Raw genomic sequence first — 22944 nt, forward strand, 5'->3', positions numbered from 1 at the left:
ATGGATGTGTAATTTTTTCTTTTAACTTAGTCTTTGAAACATTAAAATACATTTTTCTGGATAAACAGGTTTTGATTGGACAGGGTTTGATTTCTGATTCTAAGTATGGAGAGTCCATACGCCACAGATGAAGGCCAGTATTTACTAAGAGGACAGGAAGTATTTCAGCTGATGTGTCAAATATTAAAAGAAAATGACTGAAACTCTCCTTCATTAAATACAATCTGGTCATTATTCAACTCAATGTAGCTGTGTTCTTGCTGAACCACAGTGGAGCACTATGAACTGCAAACTGCTCATTGAATTTTTGTCTTTAAAAAAAAAAAAGAAAAAAAAGAGAGGTGCACCCATATGGAGAAATCTAAGCTATCACCTATAAGGCTGCAGGCACACAGCAACCCCATGACAGACTTTAGCAGTACACTGCAGTCTGTCAGTTAAGGCTGGAGCCACTTTGTGTTCCTGTCTTGCTCCATGACACAGTCAGGGGAAAATGGAAGCTGCAGCAGCAAGCACCACACAGTGCCAGAAGGAAAGCTACAGTTTTGTTTCACTTCATACTGCAGGAGCAACGATTTATTAACAACCAGAATATGTTAACCATTTGCTGACTGAAAAGCCAGGCCTGACACAACACTGTAGAGTATAAGGGAAAGGAGAGCACAGGGGCCCACTCCATCTTTGTGGCTTCATGGCTGGGGCTCCATGGGCCCTGGCATAACATGGCCTAGACCCAGGTCAGGATGCCCTGCATCCCTCCCTGAGGGTACCCCCTGCTCCCACTGTCCTGGAGCTGCTCTGATACGTGCTTGAACCAAAGGAATGAACATCTTAATATTTATTTTCCTCAACAGTAACAAATGAGGTGAGGGTGTCTCTACAGGAAGGGATGTACTAGACACCTGTGGCATACACCAGCCAGCCTGCCTCTCTGAGTGCCTCACCCTCAAGGACTTCAGGAAATCTCACATGTCAAACAAATCCCAGAAACAGAGGCAGTAGCCTGACGAGGCACTGTGTATCTTACAGGCTTATCATATCTTCTCAAATGAAAATATCTCTCTGATTATGTATACAGGCATCGAGATTGCTGGATTTAACCATGGTATAAAAATTAAAATCTGATAAGAACAACGTGGCCAGGTGGATTTTCATTATTTTCAAGTTGCTGTGAGCCTTGTTTAATTAAAAAGGCTGCTTCCAGCAGGAAGTCATCTGGTAGTCTTTGATTTTTTTCATGTTTTATTTTCATACTGAGAATAGAGATAAAAATGTCCTACAAAGCAGTCAGGTACACAAATTCAGTTTGCTCAGCTTGTAGAAGGATAATCCCAGCTCAACAAACGTTCTGTAAAAGGAAATCCTATCTTGTGTAACAGTAGTAATTTACTAGTAATTTGAGCCATTCTAAACCAGGGTTGTATGCAGCCAACATAAAACTAATGGGGCGGCAAGAGAAATGAATATTAGCAGTACAGTGGAAAGGAAAAAAAAAAACACAAAAAAAAATCTGATATTTTATAGTGCTCTCCATTTTATTTAAGGGCTAAAATTTCAATTTATTTTATATACTGACTTCCCTGCCCATTTTAAATTCCTAACATGTTCCCAGAAGTCCAATAACTGAGCTCAACAGATACAGCCTTAATGACTCAGCTTATCCCAGACACATAAAGGGAGCTTTTCAAATTCTGCAGCATCTAGGCCATACCACACCTGATGAAAGGTTGTTTCCAAAAGTATTCTTGCTTCCATAAACCATATTACCTTCTGAAATTGTTGTGATATTGGAGCAGCACCACCTGGTGAGGGGCTGGAAAGGGCTGTAAAAATTCTAGTTATGTCAGCTTACTTAAGAAAGCACTTTTATTACTTTAGGGAGATTTTTCCCCAAAAGATACACTTATGTCATCTTTGCAGATCCCCTTGATTTGATATTTTTAACAGTTTACACGTCTGGCAAGAGCACTGTTCTATCAAGCATCCTCATTAGTTGAAGACAACTAGCAGGTAAACAGCAACACTTTAAATTTTTGCTAAGAGGCAAAAGGCTTCAGGAAATACAGTCAGCTAAACAAATCTTTGGCCCTAGAACTCATCTTCCCTAAAAAAACCCTATTAAAATGTTTTTCTAATTAGCCCAAGTTTGAACGTGTGCTGTCTTTGCTATAAAAAAGGGAGGATCTGTTTGTAGCATACTGTCAAAAGTGAAAAGGAACTATATCACAAAATCTGTTCTCTGTATTCTGCAGTTTCACTCCCTGCTTCCTCACAGGAGCCTAACTGGAAAGGGGAAAGAGGTGCAGTTAACTAATGGAATAACATGATATTGCAAGGGTTACTTTTTGTTCACCTTAGGACAAACTAGAATCTCCTCAACAGTAGCTCAATATCCAGCACTGACAAACTGACTAGAGCATTGTTTTTCCAGGGACAGCCTGGATAGTAGATAGATGTCCAACAATGTTTATCAACACTAAAATTTCTAGGCCTCAGGAATCTTGTGTTGGTCTGGAGGAGGCAGAGGCACAATATTAAAGGCTCAGAAATTGCTACCACTTACTCATGCTTTAACACAGGTACCTATTCTCTGTGTATTTGATAACCTTTGTTACTTCTTTGACATCAATTATTCTGATATTTTACCGTGAACTTATGAATACTGTGAATTATCCACTTTTTCAGGATTAGTTAGAAGACAAGACAGGTAGCTCCCATTTTCAAACTTCAAACGCTAAGACATTCTATACATATCTGATTTGAAAATGGAAAGTTATTCTCTTTAAGTATGTTGTTATGAAATAGGCAACATGGTGAAAAAGGGCTGGGATCTCGGGAACTGTTCCCAAACAAATCTTTTTCATAAGAACTGTCAATTCTCCCATGAAGTAATCTCAGAAGTATTTTTAAAAGATGATGGCAATAAATAATATTCCAACAGCAAGAGAAAATAATTATTTTTGAAGCATTTCAAGGGAGAACAAGTAAACTACTGAAGAGGTTATAACAAATTATGAGTTCAGTATGATGAAATCAATCAGTGTCCCTCCCTTCCTTCTCTAATTTGAAGAATCCACTCAGAGAATCATCCACTGAAGCGCCTAGTTATCCGCTCAGTGATTGCAACAGTAGAGTCAACAGGTGCCTATATGTACATTTACAAGTGTGCAGAACCATTTATCAGTAGAACATTTCCTTCTCTATCTGTAGGAACTCAGAAGATACATTAACACTGAGAAAACACAGAGCTGCTCAGAAACTGCAGAAGCATAACCTGGGGAGATGAAGCAACATCTACAGACACGATTGTGATCATAGCTTTCACGGCCATACAGCAAGTGCAGACAAAGTAAAAGACAGGAAAATAAAGTGGAATTTGGTGTTACAGATTCTCTTACCATGCTCTGGGCCTTTCAGTGCTAGCCGTGTCTGGTGGTGAGGAAGGATCTCAAGTTTCACATTATCCGCTGCATTAGCAAGAAACTGCGTTGCCTCTGCCAGCGTACAGTACTCCATGCTGGTGCCATCAATGGACAGAATATGGTCTCCTACGTGTAAAGCACCACATCTATACAAAAGGGGAAAAACTCAGTATGATCAGGCATGCTCTCTGCTGGGAAAATGAGTTTTACTGCCTTCAAACTGGTCATGACAACTATGAGCGTTTTCTTTCTTTTTCGAGAGAGATTTGTTTTGTAGGCACTGTCACTGGTGAGACTTAACATCTATTAGTACAAACCTTAAAAACAATTCAGTTAATACAGCATATGCCAAGACATCACTCACAGAACTGCAATGGGGTAGCTGACTACTAAAATATATGCAAATGGCAGCAGAATAAATGAGAAGAACTTAAGGAGACTCAAATAACTTGGTCACATATCCCTCACACAAGCACCCAGTTCATCATTTTTTGAGTTATAATTCAAACATTTATTAGTACAAAAGCTGTAAATGATGATGAAATTATGCAGTAGTCAAACAAATAATGAAACCAGGGCTAGCATGGTGACTTAAGGAGTTGGGTGGGGAGGGGACTATCTGCTAAATTTCGCTGCACTCAAGAGACTGGCTACTGGATGAGTTGAGAAATGCAAACACAGCAGTCAGCATCCCGACGTACCAGTCAAGTGGACAGCTCCTTTAATTGGTTACCCCCTGCGAAATGGGAAAAAACAGAGGGAGAAAATTAAAGCATCCTGCACCATTGAACTGGAGAACACCCCTGGATCAATGGCCGTCACTCTCAAAGTTTCTACTGTAGGGAAAAGCCCACAGAGGAGCTGTAGACTCACTGCTACAAGTGGGTGCTACCCAAAGCACCATTGTCAAAGAGGTGTTACAAGGTAGGGTGACTGGGAACATGCAGGAGGAATTTGCTGAAACGTAATATTTAGGGAATTTTTAGATAGAGGTATGTATATAGAAACATACTGTATATGTAAAAACACACGCACACACACACACGCACAGATAAATAACCCACAGCTCTGCTACAGTTCTAGATCACAAGGGAAAAAATACTTGCATTTTTTCCCCCTCAATTCTACGTACAATCTGAGCTAAACACAGTAGAATGGAGTTTAAATGAAGTTGAAAAATTACAGCAAAATAACTTTGAAATACAGAAACCAGTCTTCCTAATACCTCAATTGTATTCTAAAATGTTAATAAGAAAATCCAGACAGAAGTTTGATTTCACTGTAACACAAGAATAAATGGTATATTCTAAAAGAACACTTCAAGGTTGCAAAGCCTCAAAATTTATTTCCCTTGACAGCTGTTCCATATTGTGAGCTTACTTTATGAATTCCAGTGGTGTATTTATTTCTTTAAAAATATTAATTTCTGCTGCAGCATTATATTTAAGTCAGAACAGACCTCTAAACTTCTGTATTGTACAGAGCAACCAACAGCCATGTATTACATTTGGTCTCGCTTATATAATTGAAAACTCTGAACAAGCTACCGTAAATGGTGCCCTGAAACTCTTAAACTCTGCAGTATGGAATAATGATCTGACAAAGTGCTAATTTTAAGACCTAGCAACCCTGATAACATATGGCTCAGTTAAATTCACCAAAATAAGGACAAGTGTCTTCAAAACAAAACCAATCAAAGCAAAAATAGGAAAAAAAAGAAAAAAAGAATGCATGGATCTGCAATGTCAGCTCTATGTCACACTCACCTGTCTGCAATACTTGCAGATTTGATTTTGTCTATGACAATGACCTGTTTGTTGCAGCACATCGAAGTGGACAGTGCAACCCCAAGAGCAGCACCAGGAGTTTTGGCAACTTCAACAAGTAGTGGTCCAGACGCTGTTGAAACTGAATCTGTTAGAATTAGACAACAAAAATTCAGTACAATACCAATGTAGTCTTTGCGCCATTTTCATATTTTTTTTCCCTCCAAATAAAATTTCTGTTTATTCTATTTCTCTTATCAGACAATCTGACACACACAAAAAAATTCTGGAATGTCCCCAGTTTAGGCATCAAGAACTGTCATGGGATAAAGTAAGGGTGATGGAGCACTGGAACAGGTTGCCCAGAAAGACTGTGAAGTTGCCTTCTCTGGAGATGTTCAAGACCCAACTGGATGCCTACCCTTGCAACCTGGTCTAGGACGACTGCTTTGGCAAGGGACATTGAACTAGATGATCTCTAAGGTCCCTTCCTAGAATTCTGTGAATCTGTGAAAGTACCACTTTCCAACAGGTCACCAATAAGTAGATGACCAAACAGTGAAAAAAGAAAGCAGAAAAAACAGGCAGCAACAGTCAAGACTAATGACTGTGTTGAAGAACTATGCTCAAGAGAGACAACAGCTAGACAGAACACAGGAAGAAGACAGCAGGCTGCTTTATAAATATCAAAATAAGGCATTCAGTGATAAGGGTGAAGCGCATTCTGGAGACTGCCTGATAGTACTTACCAGCTGATACCCATCTATCAACAAATGACCTTAGTTACATACAGTAAGTGAAGGGGTCCTGTAAGGATGTAAAAAGACTGAGGCAAATCATAGAAGTAAATGATATCAGAAGACTGAAGATACTTATGATCAGAATAAAAAAAAATGTACAAGTAGAGACATGCTGGAGTAAAGCTACCAAACGTTCTACTACACAACAGTAGATTTCATATACACAGGGTACTGGAGCCTGCTGTAAGAATGCAAGGAAAATATACACCTGTGACATCTCTCAGAAGCTGTAAAAAAGCTGTAGCTGGAGCATGGAAAAGTTAGGGATCAAGGTATTGCATGCAGTCTTGAACCTAAAAAAAGTAGTCCAAAAATGTCATTCTGCCACAGAAGAGTAAGACTGTGAAGCTGTATATTGTTGTACAAATTTAACAAGCTACATATGATGATACAAGAAACGAAATGACATCTTTAACAGTCATGTGAGGTGTTCTTCACAGCTAGAGAGTAATGTAGATAAACTGGACACAGACATGAAGAGAAAAATGTGCTTGGATGGAACATACAATACAAATAAAACATCAGTTAAGAATTATAAAACAGAGTTTTCTCCCACAACTTCAGACAATTTTTACAATCCCCATTTTTTTCCCAGTTAGAAACTTGAGAGCTAGAAAGAGAGACTCAGTGTTTTTCAAAGCACCCATTAATTCTGAGGTATTTACTTTTCAGCTTGTCTGGGACTGACAAAGGCTGAACTTCCACAGATACCATCAAAATAAGGTTCTCTATAAATCTGAACCAAACCTTAAATTATGATCCCAAAAGAGAGTCCACCCAGAAGCACTACTGTCTGGTTCTTCAGATACTAATAGATTTAGAGCTGGGTGAATGGCCCTCAGCTGCTACCTGTCTTCTTCCAGTAATTAAAGGAGGAACCCTTATGGCAATCAAACAGATGGCTTAGATGTTTTGGTTTAGTGCCTAAGTTGGGTAGGGTGCATAGAGCCAAATAAGCATGTGCAGCAGAGCAGAATTTAAGAATTCCCAATTCCTGTGCTGAGGAAGAGTTTTTTTCTTCTTCAATATTTCAGCATTTTATGAAACTACAAACAAGCTCATATTTACAAACATATGGGAAGAGGTCACTAAGCATGCTTGTCATGAGTACTGTGACAAAAGTTTGAACTCAGATGGATCCAGAAAATGATAAAGCTCAGGTTGTTACTGCTCATCACAGGTCTGTTCCATAGCAATTGCCTTGAGGAGAGGGAGGGAAGCTATATATTCAAATATAATCTGTCAAGAATGAATAAATCTTTCAAGATGTCACTACAGAATTATTTGAGAAATGCACCATCAGCTTATGCCCCACCATTATTTCCCAGGTGCCTGTTAAAATGCACTGGGAAGGCAAACGAAGAACGACAGGATGAATAAATAAGATAACTACATTAGAGGAACCAGAAAAGAAGAAGTGGAGTGTGTCTAACTGTGGATAATAAACACAAGGAAGAGAAATCAGAGAGCAATAATCAAGCACACATTCCCTGACAGAGAGGGATTAGTTCATCATGTTGAAGTAAAGCATAGCTATGAAAAATGAATGATACAGGTATAAATTATTCATGTGTAAGGGTGTTTCAGTCATTAAGATATTTACGCCGTGACTGAAGCACTTACAGACTACGTTGATTTATTGGCTATGTAATTACATAAGATATACTGATGAATGTTTGCATGAAAAATGCTCCAGATTTCTGATTTTGTTAATAATTTTTCTCACCTTTGAGCACTGCGTCTCAATCAGTACACAAGGCTTGATTAAAACCTCCCATAGGTAGCAGCATTGCCTTCTGCATGCTAATACATTTCTTCTGTTAGCAAGCAGGACATCTTTTTTATTTGCCACCTTTAATCACTGGCAGCAGGAGGCTCTTATGGGATATAAATATGCTATATGATATATAAAAAGTTTTGTATAAAATAAATGTGACAACCTTTGCTCACCTCAAACAAAAATCACAAATTATTTTGAAGGTTAAAAGAAATTTTTTTTAAAGCCTGATTTCCAGTGGATAGGAAGCACGCTTGGTCACTTTACATATATATGTTCATATACTCAGAAACGTATGCATCTACTAACACTTGTATAGCCTCATGGCTTAATTGTTAAATCCAGTTCAACAGCTGGGGGATGCTGGAGGACAGAAAACCACTTTAGGACTCATGCAGTGGGGCAGGCCAAGAAGAGAGAGCTGTCTGTTTGAGGCAACAGAGAATCTACTTGGAAAACAGTGCTTACAAAATGCCCTAAAATAGGAAAAGGCTTCAGGGATAGCTTGCAATCAGAAATGACATAAAATCCACAGGAAATCAAACTCTCTATTCTATTATTGCTTTTTTTTGTTTGTTTCATTTTTTTTTTCTTCTACAAAGCCCTCTTGTACTTCAGTGTGGGAAGTACTGATGTACAGAGAGCGTGTTCTTGTAGGAACACTGAGTCCTGTTGCTACTGTCTGTGTTACGTGTTTCTCTAACTGAAAGGTTTCTTATGCCTTCTTACTTTTTTCAGAAGTCATTCCAAAATACCAATTTTTGGAGTGGCTTTAAAGAGACAGACAAGGAGGCAGTCTGACCTTAAAGAGCTAGCTGAACCAGTTGAACACACACAAGACTGCCATTGATCTTGCCTGGATGCTGCTGTATCTTCTAGCAATAACATGAGTGAGAAAAACTGGATGCCTTACTATCTCACACTAATTTCCTTCTTGCTGAGCTTCCTTCCTATGACATGTAGGGCTAATAATCTTTCACTTTAAAGCTGCGTATAGCAGTTCCATGTAGCCTTCTCTATTGTTGTGATTCTCTGACTGAAAGCAATAAATACTTACATATCACATATATATATATGTGCATATAGCAAGTCTGCACTAGTTCACATCAGTAAATAAATGTATAGCTTCTCAAATATTACAACCCTTCCCTTGCAAAGTTTTCATGTTTTTGTAGTAATGCATTAAGAGATCTAAATTTATCTCACTTCTGTCACAAGATAAGCCAATATTTCACTGAAATAATTCGTCTTGATCAAAAAACTGTTCTTTCCTATCCCTCACATCTTTTTTCATTACCTTCACACAGAACTTTTGCAACCCACAGAAAGCAAATGGAGCATTTTTTCCAGATATGGCTCAATTTTTCAGGTGTCAGACATACCATAGGTTTACATCAGGAAGGGCTGAAGTATTTGCCATTCCTTTGGAAAGCTACAGAGCTGAAATGTGAAAATCAAACTCAATACATTTTTTGCAGGGCACTTAAAGTCCACGTCTTGTTGTACAGATTTAAGCCTGGGTAAGCAGGCAGAATTTCTAACACGCTGGATGAGTTTTGTTTCTAAGACCTGTGGCTACAGCAGCAACACTTTCCACTGAGACTATTTTGCAAAGCCCTTTACAGCACTTGTTAACTGAGGATGAAGCAGTGCAAAAAGCATTCAGGGATGCTACATGCGTTCACATCCACTCTCCTTCATTAACCTACAAACTACTCATTACTGTCAAAGAGCATCCTAAGTACTTCATGAAACTTGTCATCTTTAATGTGGTTTGCTTTTTGTATTCTTAAGGACTACTTTTTAAAAATGAACATCAGCTCAGAAAGAGCATTTTTTGTGTCCATTAAAACGTCCTCTCTGTAAGATTTAAAGCTGCCCAAACTCCTGACAGTCCAGTGGCACCATCATATCCTATCCATCATATCCTGTCTGTGACAGCAACACTCACAGTAGTCTGTCATACTGTGACCCCTCTGGTTCCTTTCTCATGCTTTCCCAGTGGGAGGTGGTTGACCTTCTCCAACTGTCTGCCTTTTCCATGGCCTCAAGCAATACAGGAACCAAACGCACCAAGCTCAGAAATGTCTAGTTCTTTGTGGAGCACAAGAGAAAGACTTGCTGAGAGTGGGAAAGCTTTTCTCCACCTCTATCTTCCCTCCATATTTCTCTCCACAAATACCTTTTCATTGTCCATTTTATTGTCCAGTTGGTCATAGGAAGAGATTTTAAAAAAGCCAATTTTGGTACTGTTCTTCATTGCTTGTGTACTGTACCAAGCAACACCAGACCAGTCACGTGCTAAAATATGCCTTAGGCTATCTTGCTATCATTTTTAATTTCCTTCATTGGGGCATTTTCATTTGCTCATGTTTAACACTAGCTAGATGATTACCTAAGTCTCCCTTGCACACATGTTTATTTAAATACTAACATTTCGGAGGTGGGAGACTGCTTATTGGTGTCATCCACTTTCCTTGTACTTTAAAGACAATTTAATCACAACAAATTCGTAATACCAATACAAATTTTGCAGGAATATTGATTACATATTTTTTAAAATGGTAACAGAGAGCAGGATCACAGGTCAGTGGTTACAAAAGGGGAAGCAGCAGTGAGGAAGACAGGTAAGAAGAAAACTTCTGCAGTGTCTGAGAGGCACAGCAGGAACTTTCAAGGTGCCCTACAGCTGAGTAGGCCAATTATCGTTCATTCAGAGCAATATCATAATATCATAAGTAAACCACCCACAGTACTGAAGCACACACACACAGTGTTGAAGCGCAGTCCTGGCTTCAGAATTCTGTTGTACGAATATTGCATAATATTTGCAGCCTGGCTTTGTTCATGCTTCATTTAGGGGAGTAACCTTTTTTCATCTCAGATCTTATGGGAGAACTGGAATCAGTGCCAGTTAGCAAGCTCTGATAATGATGGCTGAAAAGCTCAAAGTCATTGACAGTGTTTGTAATTCTCCCTGGGCGGCTGGAATACAGAAAATATTAATAAGCTTAATGACACGTGAGACTCTACCCTAAAATATGTTTTGGAAGAGAATAAGCCCGCATTATACATTGCCAGCAATATTCAGGGAGCGAGAGTAGTAGAGAGTGGTAGTTTCTTTAATAATAAAACAACTGTTTAAAAATTAAATAATGTTCTTGTTCAAAGGGTCAGTGGCAGTCTCCAAGGCCTGACTTACTTTACAGTATGCTATAACATATGTGGCTCCTACTCTTCCATTGCCCATGGAGTACCTGCATGTTTCAGGCCACAGAGTGAGCAATAGTTGCTCTTATTTTATCTGGCTCAGCTGGAATTAGAGGGTTAGAGGGACAAGAACAGTAATAAAATAATTAAAAAAAAATAGTAACGTCTTTCTTTATTGCCAATAACAGCATGGCACTGGAAGTGCTGGGCTACTAATTGGACAAAAGCTCATAGAATTCACAGAGAAAGATGAAACTGCTGTTAAAAAAAAGAAAAAAGCTTCCGATGGCATTTTACACACTCACTTTTAGAATAATCAACTTATAAAAGTAAGAAACAGGAATAATTTCAAGAGGATGCTAGCAGAATGAGTGACAATGAAATCAGAGGGACCTCTCAACCTCCAAATGGAAAATGAAGACATGACAGTCTTTAAATGAATGCATTGTCTATCTCCTCTCCAATACACAAGTAATTTCATATTCTTGTTAACTGACTGGCCCAATTTTTTCGTTTTCCTCTTTTTGCCTAATTCCTGCAGCTCATTTATCTGCCACTAATGCACTCATGCTCTGCAGATCAAAAGCTTAGGTGCTGCCTCTACCTAATTTCATACTTTGCAACCTTAACCCCATCAGCTTTCTCAGCTCAGAGCTGCCTACCAACCAGCGAGGAACCACCTCTCAAAGTACTCAAAACAGTGTGGGTGGGGATGTACTCACAATCCATGTGTGCACTTTTCTCCTCAGGTTTTCACTCATGTTCAGACTCCAAGGCCTGCCTAAACACTTCTTGCTTAAAAGACTTTCCTCGAGACTTGAGGCACTCTTTCTTCTCCTAACACTGTCTCAGGCTCAGACATCTTTCACTTTTAACTAAATCTCTCCTCCACTCAAAAGTTGCATTGAATCCCATTCTCCTCATTTATCTCCATCTTTTTTTTTCCTTGCACTGTTAATCTAAAACCTGATTTACCTACTACTGAACTTAATCCAGTGAGGGGAGATGGCTGATAGAGCCTGTGCAGATGATCCTGGATTTACCTCTTTGAGGTTAGCCTGAGTTCCAACCAAGTCTGGGCTCTGCCATTTCTTATCTTTGTTACCTGAAAAATGACTACTTCATAATAAATTCAGGTGGCACTGAAAAGAGCTACTGAAAACTCAAATCTCCATCATCTGGTGGCAGCACAAGTATTCAGAGCTCAGGAGTATATAAACACAATCTGACAGCTTGTTTGGCAACTTGGGCCTTAGACATCTAATTTCTACGGAAAGATGGCTCCTGAAAACTGCCTCAAAACAGCATGACTATGAAATGTCTGCAGAATTCTGCCTGCATTTCATTCCAGGAATGGAACTCCAGAACAGTAACTTTTAAAACTTATCTCCCAGGATAGGACAGACCCCAGAACAGTGCAAATAATATGCTAACTCTTCCTCAGAGATCCTGCAATACACCATTTTTCCCATTGCACAATACATAGATGCACAGATGCATACATATGCATGTACAGAAGAGCTTCTTATGCTTAGTTTTTCTTGCAGGTAAGGCAGGAAACTAAAATAAAGACTTCTGATTTTTTTCAAAACACTCCAGTTTTTGTACAATTCTGTACCTGACTAACCATAACAAGTAGAACAAATAAAGAAAACATAGCTTGCATCTCTGTCTGCAAACTAAGATACAGCTGTCATGTCAAACTTTACACATGCTACCCATGAAACCTTGTAAGACACTACTGTGAACTGTTGCAGTACCCACAAATTAAGTCTATTTGCCATAATGACCCTAAGTTTGCATCTATCAGTAAGAATTAGTAAAAATTAGAGAGGAGCTGGATTCTCTTCAAAGGCCTGCAGAGCAGAAGGACGTTCACTGTCAGCACTTGACAGATGGCAACAAATGCTACAGACATCCAAACTTTATGCTGAGCTGACAGAATTCCTATCTGCTCAGGGATGTAATGTGGTAATGATGTAGCAGATAACCCTAGAAGCTTCTGAGCAAAGGTGTGCCCTGGAGAATTTGGGCATCTTGATAAAAGAACTTATGTGCACATAAAGCAGATAAGGCAAACAAGGACATGCCAACATCATGCAATGCAATGCTGTAGTAGTGAGCTCCCTGGCAGGCCCCAGATCCCTGCCCACATGAGCAAGGGGCAGGACTGTGACAACACTTTCTGGTTCTCAGCAGGTAGTTGAGCCATGTGCTGCCATACAGCTGGGCTGCGTGGTGCACTCAAGGTGCACGACAAGACTTTGCTCAAGATCTTCTGTTCTGAGCCACACTGCCTTATACACTCATCGCTGCTTTGCACTTGCTAGCCACATCTACACATCTAATAAGCACTGTTCTCTGACTTGCAGAACTGGCTTTGGGTATACTTCTGCTACAATTAAACTGCTTGGTTCAATAGGCAGGAGGTTTCAGACTTGTCTAAAGATCTGCAAGGTCAGTTCAGTGAGTAGACAAAAACAACAAAAAACCCACACCAATAAACAAAATGAAAACACCTAAAGTGATATTCTACACTGTTCTCCCAAAGAGAGAAGAATTTCTGGTGCTACAAGTAAGCACCATTTGATGGTGCTTACAATTTTCCCACAAACTTTTATTTGTTTTCAATAGTCTGTACTTTAGCACAGCTCTATAAATAATTGCTGCATTGGCACAACCACTGTATAAAATGCTGCCATGCAGAAGGATGGAGCTGAGATCTGACCTTGATATCAACTCACCAAGGAGCACAGTGAGAGTTCTGCAACAGTCTGGGTTTGCCAGAAAGGGCACAGAGTATTTTGTCATTTGATGCCAACCACTCATGAAATGAAAATTTGGCAGAATGAGACAGAAAACAGTTTTATTAATTGCTCTCTTTCTACTTTAGTATTATCCAAGAGCAATTCAGCAGAATAGTTAAAAAAAAAAAACAAAAAAAAAAAACAGAAAAATTTAGGTAATTCACCTTCAAACCCAAAACAGAGGCCATAGTTCTGGTTCTGAATATAAGGTCTTTGATCCCAAATTGCAAAAATAATCCAGGATTGCTTACATGCTATCTGCTTATTTCCAATTTTTCCCTCCCCAGCACTTGTTATGAGTTATATAGAAACAGAACTACAGGGAGTATGCATATATTTCAAGTAAAAGAAGGATGTCTGAGTATTTCCTGTTCTCTGCAGCATATATTTCTAGCAGAAAAAATCCAAACCAAACAAAACCAATTCCCCATATCTCTCAAAATCCCAGCCAAGCAATGACTTCCAGATACCCAAGCACCTGATAACTGCCAGAATCCCAGCAGTGAGACACGTATTCCTTCCTGTGCCTCCTCTGCTGGTAGGCTCCCTGCCTGCTGCAGGACCACCTTTGGCAAGGCTTTTTCTCCCCTCCCCTCCCCTCCCCTCCCCTCTCCTCTCTTTTTTTTTTTGACCAGTGAAAATCCACCTCATTTGCCTCAGTTGTAAAGCCCTCAAGAAATGAGAGGCTGCAGTGCTCAAAGGAAGGTTATTCTGCTCAACACTGCTGAGCTGACCCTATCAGAAAGACTGTGCTTATGCAAATGGTTAAAAAAATAATAATAAAAAAATCCCAAACTGACACAAACAATTTAGGAGCTGATTAAAATAAGTAAAACACATAAATTATTATAGAAAGGAGCGCATATTAAAAAAAGAAAAAAGAAGTCATCTACTTACAAACAGTATAACATTAAAAGGAAAATATTACAGTCACCATGTGGGCACAGAGCACTTCAAATTTAATGAACCCCAGAATGAATATTACCTGGATGAACTTGCTTTTACCTCTCTTCTTTAATTACATACTCACATAATTTTCTCTCTTTGAGAGCCTAATGTAGAAGTGCCTTTTTCACTAGTAGCAACACTTCTTTTTTTTTTAATGCCTTACTTACAGAATACTCTTCTCATCCTTACCTGAGCAGTACGGGAAGGGGAAACTATTGGATGGTACAGCATTACAACACAAGTTTACTCATGATTTTATCTCATAACCACCCTTCAATCCATAAACACAGTGTTTTCCCCACTGTATAGATAAACAAATGAAGATCAGATAGTTGAAGGTCAAAAGCATCTTTAGTCTGGAGAGACCAATCTGAGACATCCGCACTGGGATTCACTGCACCAAAACGCAAGCATCTGTAGAACAGACCTAAGGGGTAAACGCCCTCTGTAGTCATTGGAGAGAATCTGGCATTTAAAAAGTGCTTCACCTGACCTACTTCAGGCACCAGTAACAGAATGATACAAGCTGTTCTTCAGACCATTTCTCAGCTGTTTGTCTTTCAGATCACCCAGTATCACGAGTGACTGATGAAGAAAAAACGTATGCAGTAATTACAACTAAAAACAGTATTATAATGCATATGCTCCACAAAGTCTGAGTAAGGTTGCATGGGCATCTTTAACTCTTTCCCATCCCTGAAGAGCTGAGCTGAAAGAAACTTTGCAAAGGCAAGGAAAACCATACCCCAGCATGTGCAAAATCTATTAAGAAAGTCTTCACAAAATGCTGCCTCTCCTGAGCACATTGAGCTACACTCCTCCAAAGACATCCAAATATAGAGAAGATGGATGTTTACTGGGATATACAGAAGAAGAGACTTTTCTAAAAAGGGCTTTCTTTCCCTCTACCACTATGAAAGTGCAGGTCTGTATTCCATTGCTTCAAAAAGGCTCATCTTCACAAAAAAAAAGATTCTCCAACACTCTCATCAAAGGCAAAACAACTTTCTCTAAGCTCATTCCCAGAAATGGCAAAACAATTTTGCCTGGAAATGCTAAAAAGAATAATTCAGATCTGGACAGTTAGCTGGGGGAATTTGGAAGGGGACCAGAAGAAAAATCTTGTCATGAACTGCAGAAGTTTTCATAGCTCTTAAAAATCAGGAGGTTTAACTGTGAGGTGGTTTCAGAAGTCTCAAGCAAACAGTTCCTCCTGCCAAGGATTTCATAAAGAAGCACAGAAAGGACACGTCCTTTCTCTTTTGCTTTTCTTTTGCAATTGTTTTCTATTTTAAACATAGCAGATAATACTTCTCTCACATTCCCTGTCCAACTAAAGAATAGCAGAATGTATTGAATGAGACAGACCGGCAGCACCAGTGCCTTGCTGGGATTTATAACACTGACTGTTAACACTTGAAATCTGGTCTGTTATGCAGAAACCAAAATGCAAATCAAAATAAATGCATGGTGGTTGTTAGTCCAAGTGTTCCTCTTGTAGCCTGTGGGATGGAACATTTTGTTGTGATCTTACCACAGAACCAGTAACAGCATGCATGCACACTCTGTTCCCATACTAACGTTGAAGTATCAGAAGAGAAAGATCTTTGTCAAGACAGAAAGAGAAAATGGGCCTGGCATGTTCTCTTTTCATGGGTAGAATCATAGAATGACCTGGGTTGAAAAGGACTACAATGATCATCGAGTTTCAACCCCTCCTCCTATGCGCAGGGTCGCCAACCAGCAGACCAGGCTGCCCAGAGCCACATCCAACCTGGCCTTGAATGCCTCCAGAGATGGAGCATCCACAACCTCCTTGGGCAACCCGTTCCAGTGCATCACCACCCTGTGTGAAAATATCTAACCGAAACCTCCTCCATCTCAGTTTAAAACCATTCCCCCTTGTCCTATCACTATCCACCCTCATTAACAGCCATTCCCTCTCCTGTTTTATGCTCTCTTCAAGTACTGGAAGGTCATAACGAGGTCTCCCTAGAGCCTTCTCTTTTCCAGGGTAAACAGGCCCAGTTCCCTCAACCTTTCCTCATAGGAGAGGTTCTCCAGCCCTCTGATCATCTTAGTGCCCTCCTCTGGACCCACTCCAAGAGCTCCACATCCTTCCTGCACTGGGGGCCCCAGGCCTGGATGCAGTACTGCAGATGGGGCCTCACAAGAGCTGAGCAGAGGGGGACAATCACCTCCCTCTCCCTGCCACGAGAGGACTTAGCAGTACTCGGGTGCAATTAAACAGTGCAAGCAGCACTGTTATTAAACAATGTGCCTAGAGTTAGCTCCTTATAATACAGGCCTTGTCTACACTTCAGAGCTGAATTCACTATAGAATTCCTAGAGCGGATACTCTCATGCTGGTAGTGAAATCAAAAATAGATTCAGAGGTGCAAACTGTGCTGCAAGTAGAAGCCTTATGCTGTCAGGAGGCATTTTTGATGGTATCAGCTGGGTCTCTATTTCAGGAAAACTAGGGGGAGGGCAAAGAAGCACAGCTCTGCTGTTTATTTCCCTAATGGCAAAGCTCTTCAAATGTAGGACAAGAGGTAGATTTTTCTCTTCTGGGCTCTATTTTAACTCCAAGCTCAAGTCACCGAGAGGCTTTCTACTGAGCCAAATGGGCTTGGACCAGGCCTCAGTTAACCTTGTGGAAGGCAGCAGACGGCTCACCTATGGATCAGTATTGCTCTCATCTTGAGCGCCTCAGGGCAGCACTCTGCAGCACTGCTGTAGCTGGGGATTAGATCCAGCTTCATGTGCATGCAAAAGCTGGTCAATTCAGTGGAGCGAATCAGCTGGCAGACTGCATTTAACAATCAAAATAAAATGCATTTAAGGACATTAAATACCTGAATTAAGATATTTTCTTTTTCTTTTTCAAATGAGTATGTTAACAGTGATTAAGAACAGCAAGTTTTTAAGCTGCTGGTGGACTCCCTGAGACAAAACATGGCAGGAGAAATTGCAGGGATAATTTAGTTTAGATTTTCTTTGCAACTCTTGGGAATATCGTGCCAGAACCATATTAATGACAGTGGAGAAACCAAAGGTTCAGTGTGTTTGCAGCTCTGCTTCTTTTTCTTTCTTTTTTTTTTTTTCCTTCTAAGCTGCTTCAGATTTCAATTAAGAACTCGAGCAGGATAAACTGAATCAGCAATAGCTTTTGGATACAAAATTAAAGGAGAAAGAAAAACCCATCTAGGAGTTTTTGAAGAAAGTGTGGAGGAATTTTCTAAGCCACACAAAGTAAGTCCCAAAGTTCTTCCTCAAGGTGAACATATGCCATCCTTTTATGCATAAAACTTTCAAATTATATGCTTGGAAAAAAAATAATAATAAGTGAAATGAACACTGCAATTCAGAGGCAATATGGGTTATTTGTGCTTGTGTGTAATGCAAAAGGAAAACACACCCCCGAAAGCTCTTTCTTCCTCATTGTCTTCCCTATCTTTGTTCCTCCACTGTCTGTCTTTTTTATCCTCAGAGACTTATTGCCTCTGATGCCCTACAGTCACTTGTGTCTATTAGCAAAGCCCTACTCTGCCTCCAGTTTCATGCAGGTAACCTGAGGATCTGGGTCAGCACCTGACTTGACTCATTTACAAGAAAGACTATTTCTATACTGGTGGGGTTTCAGGATGTCAAAATACAACTTTGTCAGGGAAGAAATGTCTGGAGGCACAGAAGAGGGAAGACGCAGCCTCCACTTGCCACAGCTTTACCTGCAGCCCTGGGAAGCTGTCTTATCCTTCACTGCTCTCCTCAGGAGGGCTCAGCACCTTTTTTGGCTGCAGTGAGCCATGACTTTCCTGATCGTGTCAGATCTGCTACTAAAGATGGAACCGGTGCAAATGGTTTAGATAAATACTCTCTCTAAAATCACTTCCAACTCCTCCTGCCCTAAGAAGCAAACAGGTCAGGTGCTTGCCTTTGGTTTATTTGGAATGCGTGTTCACAGAAGTACTGTTTCATTAGAGTCCTCCAGCATCTACACTGTAATAGCAACATGATCAGTCAATAACAGCTGTCAGAATGTTCTGTCCAGTTTCCCTACAAATGAAAGCATGACACTCACAGAAGCTCAAACATCACTAGTCACTAACAAATCCATTAAAAAAGAAAAATCCAATTTTTTTTTTTTTTGGCTGAACACAGGCTAACATATGGAGTATATTTTATTAGCACTGCTTCCTCAAACTACTAAATATTGAGTTCACAGGCTGTGAAATGATCTCTTTAAATGAACTAAGCATGGTAAACATGTATTTAAAAAAAGATGCAAAACGAGGTTATTATGGGTTTTTAGAATTACTGTAGGGGAATGTGATTTGAATAGCAAATACACAGAGTGTAACATTTCACTCATCATACAGTGGAGTAACAGTCTTGGAAGTCTAATCCAGTGCAACAAAATCACTTTGTAAGAAATGCCACTGGTGCAATTATCTTTGAGTATCTTTGCTGATTTCAAGATAAGCCATTCAGCTCAGACATTGATTTTTCTCTCTACCTACATTTCCAGCTCACAAGTCTCACTACTATCTTTTCTGAGCAGCACACATCTCCCACATGATGAATACTTGATGGTGCAGCCTCAAAGGATCTGCTTCAGATCTCGTTCATACTAGTTTTGCACCAGAATGCCATTAATTAAGACATTCATATTTAGGCAAAATACCTAAGAATATTCATATTTTAAGATCCATCCTTTTTTAGTGTAAGTGTCCTGTAAAATAAAGAATAAACCATGAACCTTAGCGAAGAGGGATGAAAATCTGCCCTACTGCATCCAAAGGTGATCCAGGAAATGAATGAAGTGATTCCCAAGCTTTGTTCCCTTGACCTAACCCATCAGCACTGTCTGGATCCATCATGTTGATGACAAAACATCCAGAGGATGGACTAATTTATTTCTGGATTATTTAAACACCTCCCTCACGGAAAGTCTTGGGAGACACACAGTGTTTTTCTCTCCCTGAAATACAGACAAGATTGGTGCCTTTGCTTCTGCAGCTGTTTCCTAACAGATGGGCTTTTTTAGACCCAGCTTCTAGGGTTACAGCCCAAGTTTCCTCTAACATACAGAAAACAGAATCTGTCCTTTATTCCTCAGTCTCTTGGATGACTGCAATGCCACTAAGCCAAACCTAAGGTTGAATTTTTTAATTGGATTTTTTTCTGATTACCGAGTTACTCTTGCATTGAATTGCATAGTACATCCAGAAGATCCTTTAATCTCCAGGAAGCTTAATTATCATCCTCTTTGTAAAACTTTCACACCTGCCCTCTGAATTTAAGTACTTCAGCTACTTGCTCAGTTCTTTTTTTTAACAGCAGTATGAATCAGGTTACGTCATTATTCTGGTTAGACTGCTGTTGACCAGCATACTAAGTAACAGAAAAGCCAACTTAATGAAAGATCTCTTAGCTTCCTTCTGACCAGAGGTATGAGCCTGTAGCAGAGATGGTAATTTTTTCACACAACATTTCATGGCACATCTGTGTAGCCCTCATGCAGTGTGGAAAGATTTGATCAATCCTTTTCTCATCATTAAGTAAATGTACAATAAAAAGCTTTATTTGCAACAAACCAGCAAGAAAAACACATACGAGGTTTACTGGCTCCACTTGCAGGATGGTGGAGAAGTCAGCTTGTTTTCCTATTGCTTGTTTTTAAATGCTTACTAAAAGAAGCAGAATAGCATTTTCGTTTATATGCAGAGGGGGATTCCTTTTGGGTGTCTGTACTCCTGAATTAACATCTAGAGATTCAGACCACACGCTCTGTGGGGAAATGGCACGACAGATTCAGAAGGCTCTACTTTAATCAATGTCTGTCATGAAATACATTACGTATCTCAAACTGATTTTCTGAGTTGTACTTTGTTCTAACAGTACTAACAATATACAAGCATAGGATTCACCTTCTTGACAAGTCTTTGAAGACAAATTTGTCCATTGTCAGTATTCCAGCAAGAAAATGCAGAACAATTTCATACAAGTGGAGCTTGGAAGAGAATGCCCCCCTAGCCCTTCTCCTAGCTATTCACAACAATTAAATTGTATTTTCAGTTTTCAGTTATAGAGACATCTCATTTTACCTTTCAAGTTTTCTCTCCTGTACAGAGCAATGTTTATTAAGCTGCTTTTAATGAGTCCATAGCTTCAAAAGCACTAGAGAGAAATGTTAATTGGAGCTGTTACAGTCAGTCATAACTTATATAGTTCTACTAAACTCCATTTATTTGTCTTTAACGATGATCAAGAAGTTTGTAAGGAAAGAAAAATCTGTAGGATTTATAAATACTTATAAAACATGACTCTCCCTTTATTTCTTTAATCGCCTAGTAGGAACACGGCTATCAAATTGCAACAACAAATCATAAGCACTCACAGAAAAGAATGTAAAAAAAAAAAAAAAAAAAAAAAGATAATAGGACAAATATAGTTGGGAATTACAGCTCTTCTTAACACTGCCTGACTGTTCTCATTAATTCACCTCGGTTTTAATTGCTTACAGCTTACAATCCAGCCATGGATTAAATGTCTGATACCATTTTCTTCTTATGATGGTTGCCTGTCTTAGGCTGCATTTTCTTCTTCCCTAAGTTATTTCAGCTGAAACAGGTTGGCTGTGTCTGAGAGCATCGTTAGGGAAAACTGTATTTTGCCATTCCACACAGAAAATTCTGTGGGCTTCATATGGAAAATTAATGTTCCCCGTGTGTTTTCATACCCTGACAGATCTGGCACTGAGAATCAAGAGGAAAGCCAGCAGAAGGAGAGACTTGTCCTTCTTGGGCAAGAAGGAGAGGAACTTGGGAAAGAAACTAAGATGAGAAGGTTACCAATCTGAAAAGAAGATATAGTACAAGGAACTTGGGAATGGACTGCTAAAATACAAGGACATCAGAGAATGCTAAAGAGGGATAGGCATGAAAACTGGAAAAGGATTTTATGGAGAAATCAGCAGTGTGAGAATGAGAAATGTGTCAGGAAATTCCTTAGACCTTACTTGGCAAAAGACATGAGAAAACTGGGCTGTAACAAGAGAGCATGTGGGATTTAGGATTTTCTAGAAAAAAACCCTCATATTTGGTTGGTAAGGAAAGGGAAATTCAAGCAGCTGTTGGGAAAAAAAAAGACAGTAAACAACTAAGAACAAGGATAAGAACAGAAAAGACAAAAAACTGTCACATTTGCATGAAATGGACAGCAAAGAGGGATCCTGAACCTTCATGCTTCTTTGCTGCCAGCAACCAACTTCTAAACATGCTGGTCTAGGTCTGTCAAGTCTTTTCTTCCTGATCTGCAGAAAGCATGTATGCATTGTGCTGGACAGCTGGTCCCAGCTAATAGGGAGCAGACTGGGACTTAAAAGGGCCTCATTCATTTGAGAATCTATTAGGATGCAGATATAACACCACATAGAATTTTTCCTTCTTGACTCCTTCCCCACAGAGAAATGGTAAATAAAAATATGTCAGTGCTCTTAAGGATGTAAGCTCACACACATAATAGGAAACAACAAACTGACAGCTTCTTATGCAATACAGCAATACAGTCCACTACATAAATGTACATGTGTATATTCTTGCAAGGGCTCATTCCATACCTTTCACTACGTAGCAGTCCTGGTGAAAAAAATATCTGACCCATAAGACAAACAGTTTAAGTTTAGAGGAAGTGAGGAATGAATGAGACAAATGGGAGTTAAGTAATGAGTAAAGAGTGAACTGTAAGAAAGGCAAGAAGTCAGTACTCAGTGCTGCTTTGAAGGTGCAAATTCTCATTCTGTCACAATTTCTGTAAAGTTTGAAAAAAACATTTAATCTGAATTGGCCAATTTTCATGTTTTACTATCTGCAAGTGAATGGCAGAATCTCCTGATCACACTAAGCACTGGAAAATAAAGAACTGAGACTTGAAGTTGCAAGACTAAAATGATGGCTTTTTTTGTTTAAACCATAGTAATTATTTATCTTAGGTTTCCACAATATCCATTTATCTCAAGAGGTCTTAAAAATGGTAATATTTTTCTTTTAAACCACGTAAACAGAGTAGATGAAAGCATGTTAAGCAAGCAGGAACTGATGCCTGACTGGTACATATCAGTTTGCTTATAGGCAAAGATGAAACTCAGGGAAGTTAGTATGTATTGTATTTGTAACAGCATGAGATGAAGGGTTTAAGGGGATAACCCAC

At 39.4% G+C, this 22944-nt stretch overlaps 1 protein-coding gene across 11 annotated transcripts in view; it reads right to left on the reverse strand.

Moving 5' to 3' along the window:
• The window catches only part of GRIP1 (glutamate receptor interacting protein 1), a 307239-nt gene that overhangs the window by 40064 nt on the left and 244231 nt on the right, over nucleotides 1-22944 (reverse strand). For all 11 annotated transcript variants that reach the window (XM_048933931.1, XM_048933926.1, XM_048933924.1 and 8 more), the window contains exons 8-9: nucleotides 5189-5336; nucleotides 3399-3568 (exon numbers count right to left, since the gene is read on the reverse strand). In XM_048933931.1, the coding sequence (XP_048789888.1) occupies nucleotides 3399-3568; nucleotides 5189-5336 (318 nt within the window). The remainder of the gene's footprint in view (nucleotides 1-3398; nucleotides 3569-5188; nucleotides 5337-22944) is intronic.

Source organism: Lagopus muta, chromosome 1 (genome assembly GCF_023343835.1).
Source record: "Lagopus muta isolate bLagMut1 chromosome 1, bLagMut1 primary, whole genome shotgun sequence".
Lineage (NCBI taxonomy): Eukaryota > Metazoa > Chordata > Aves > Galliformes > Phasianidae > Lagopus > Lagopus muta.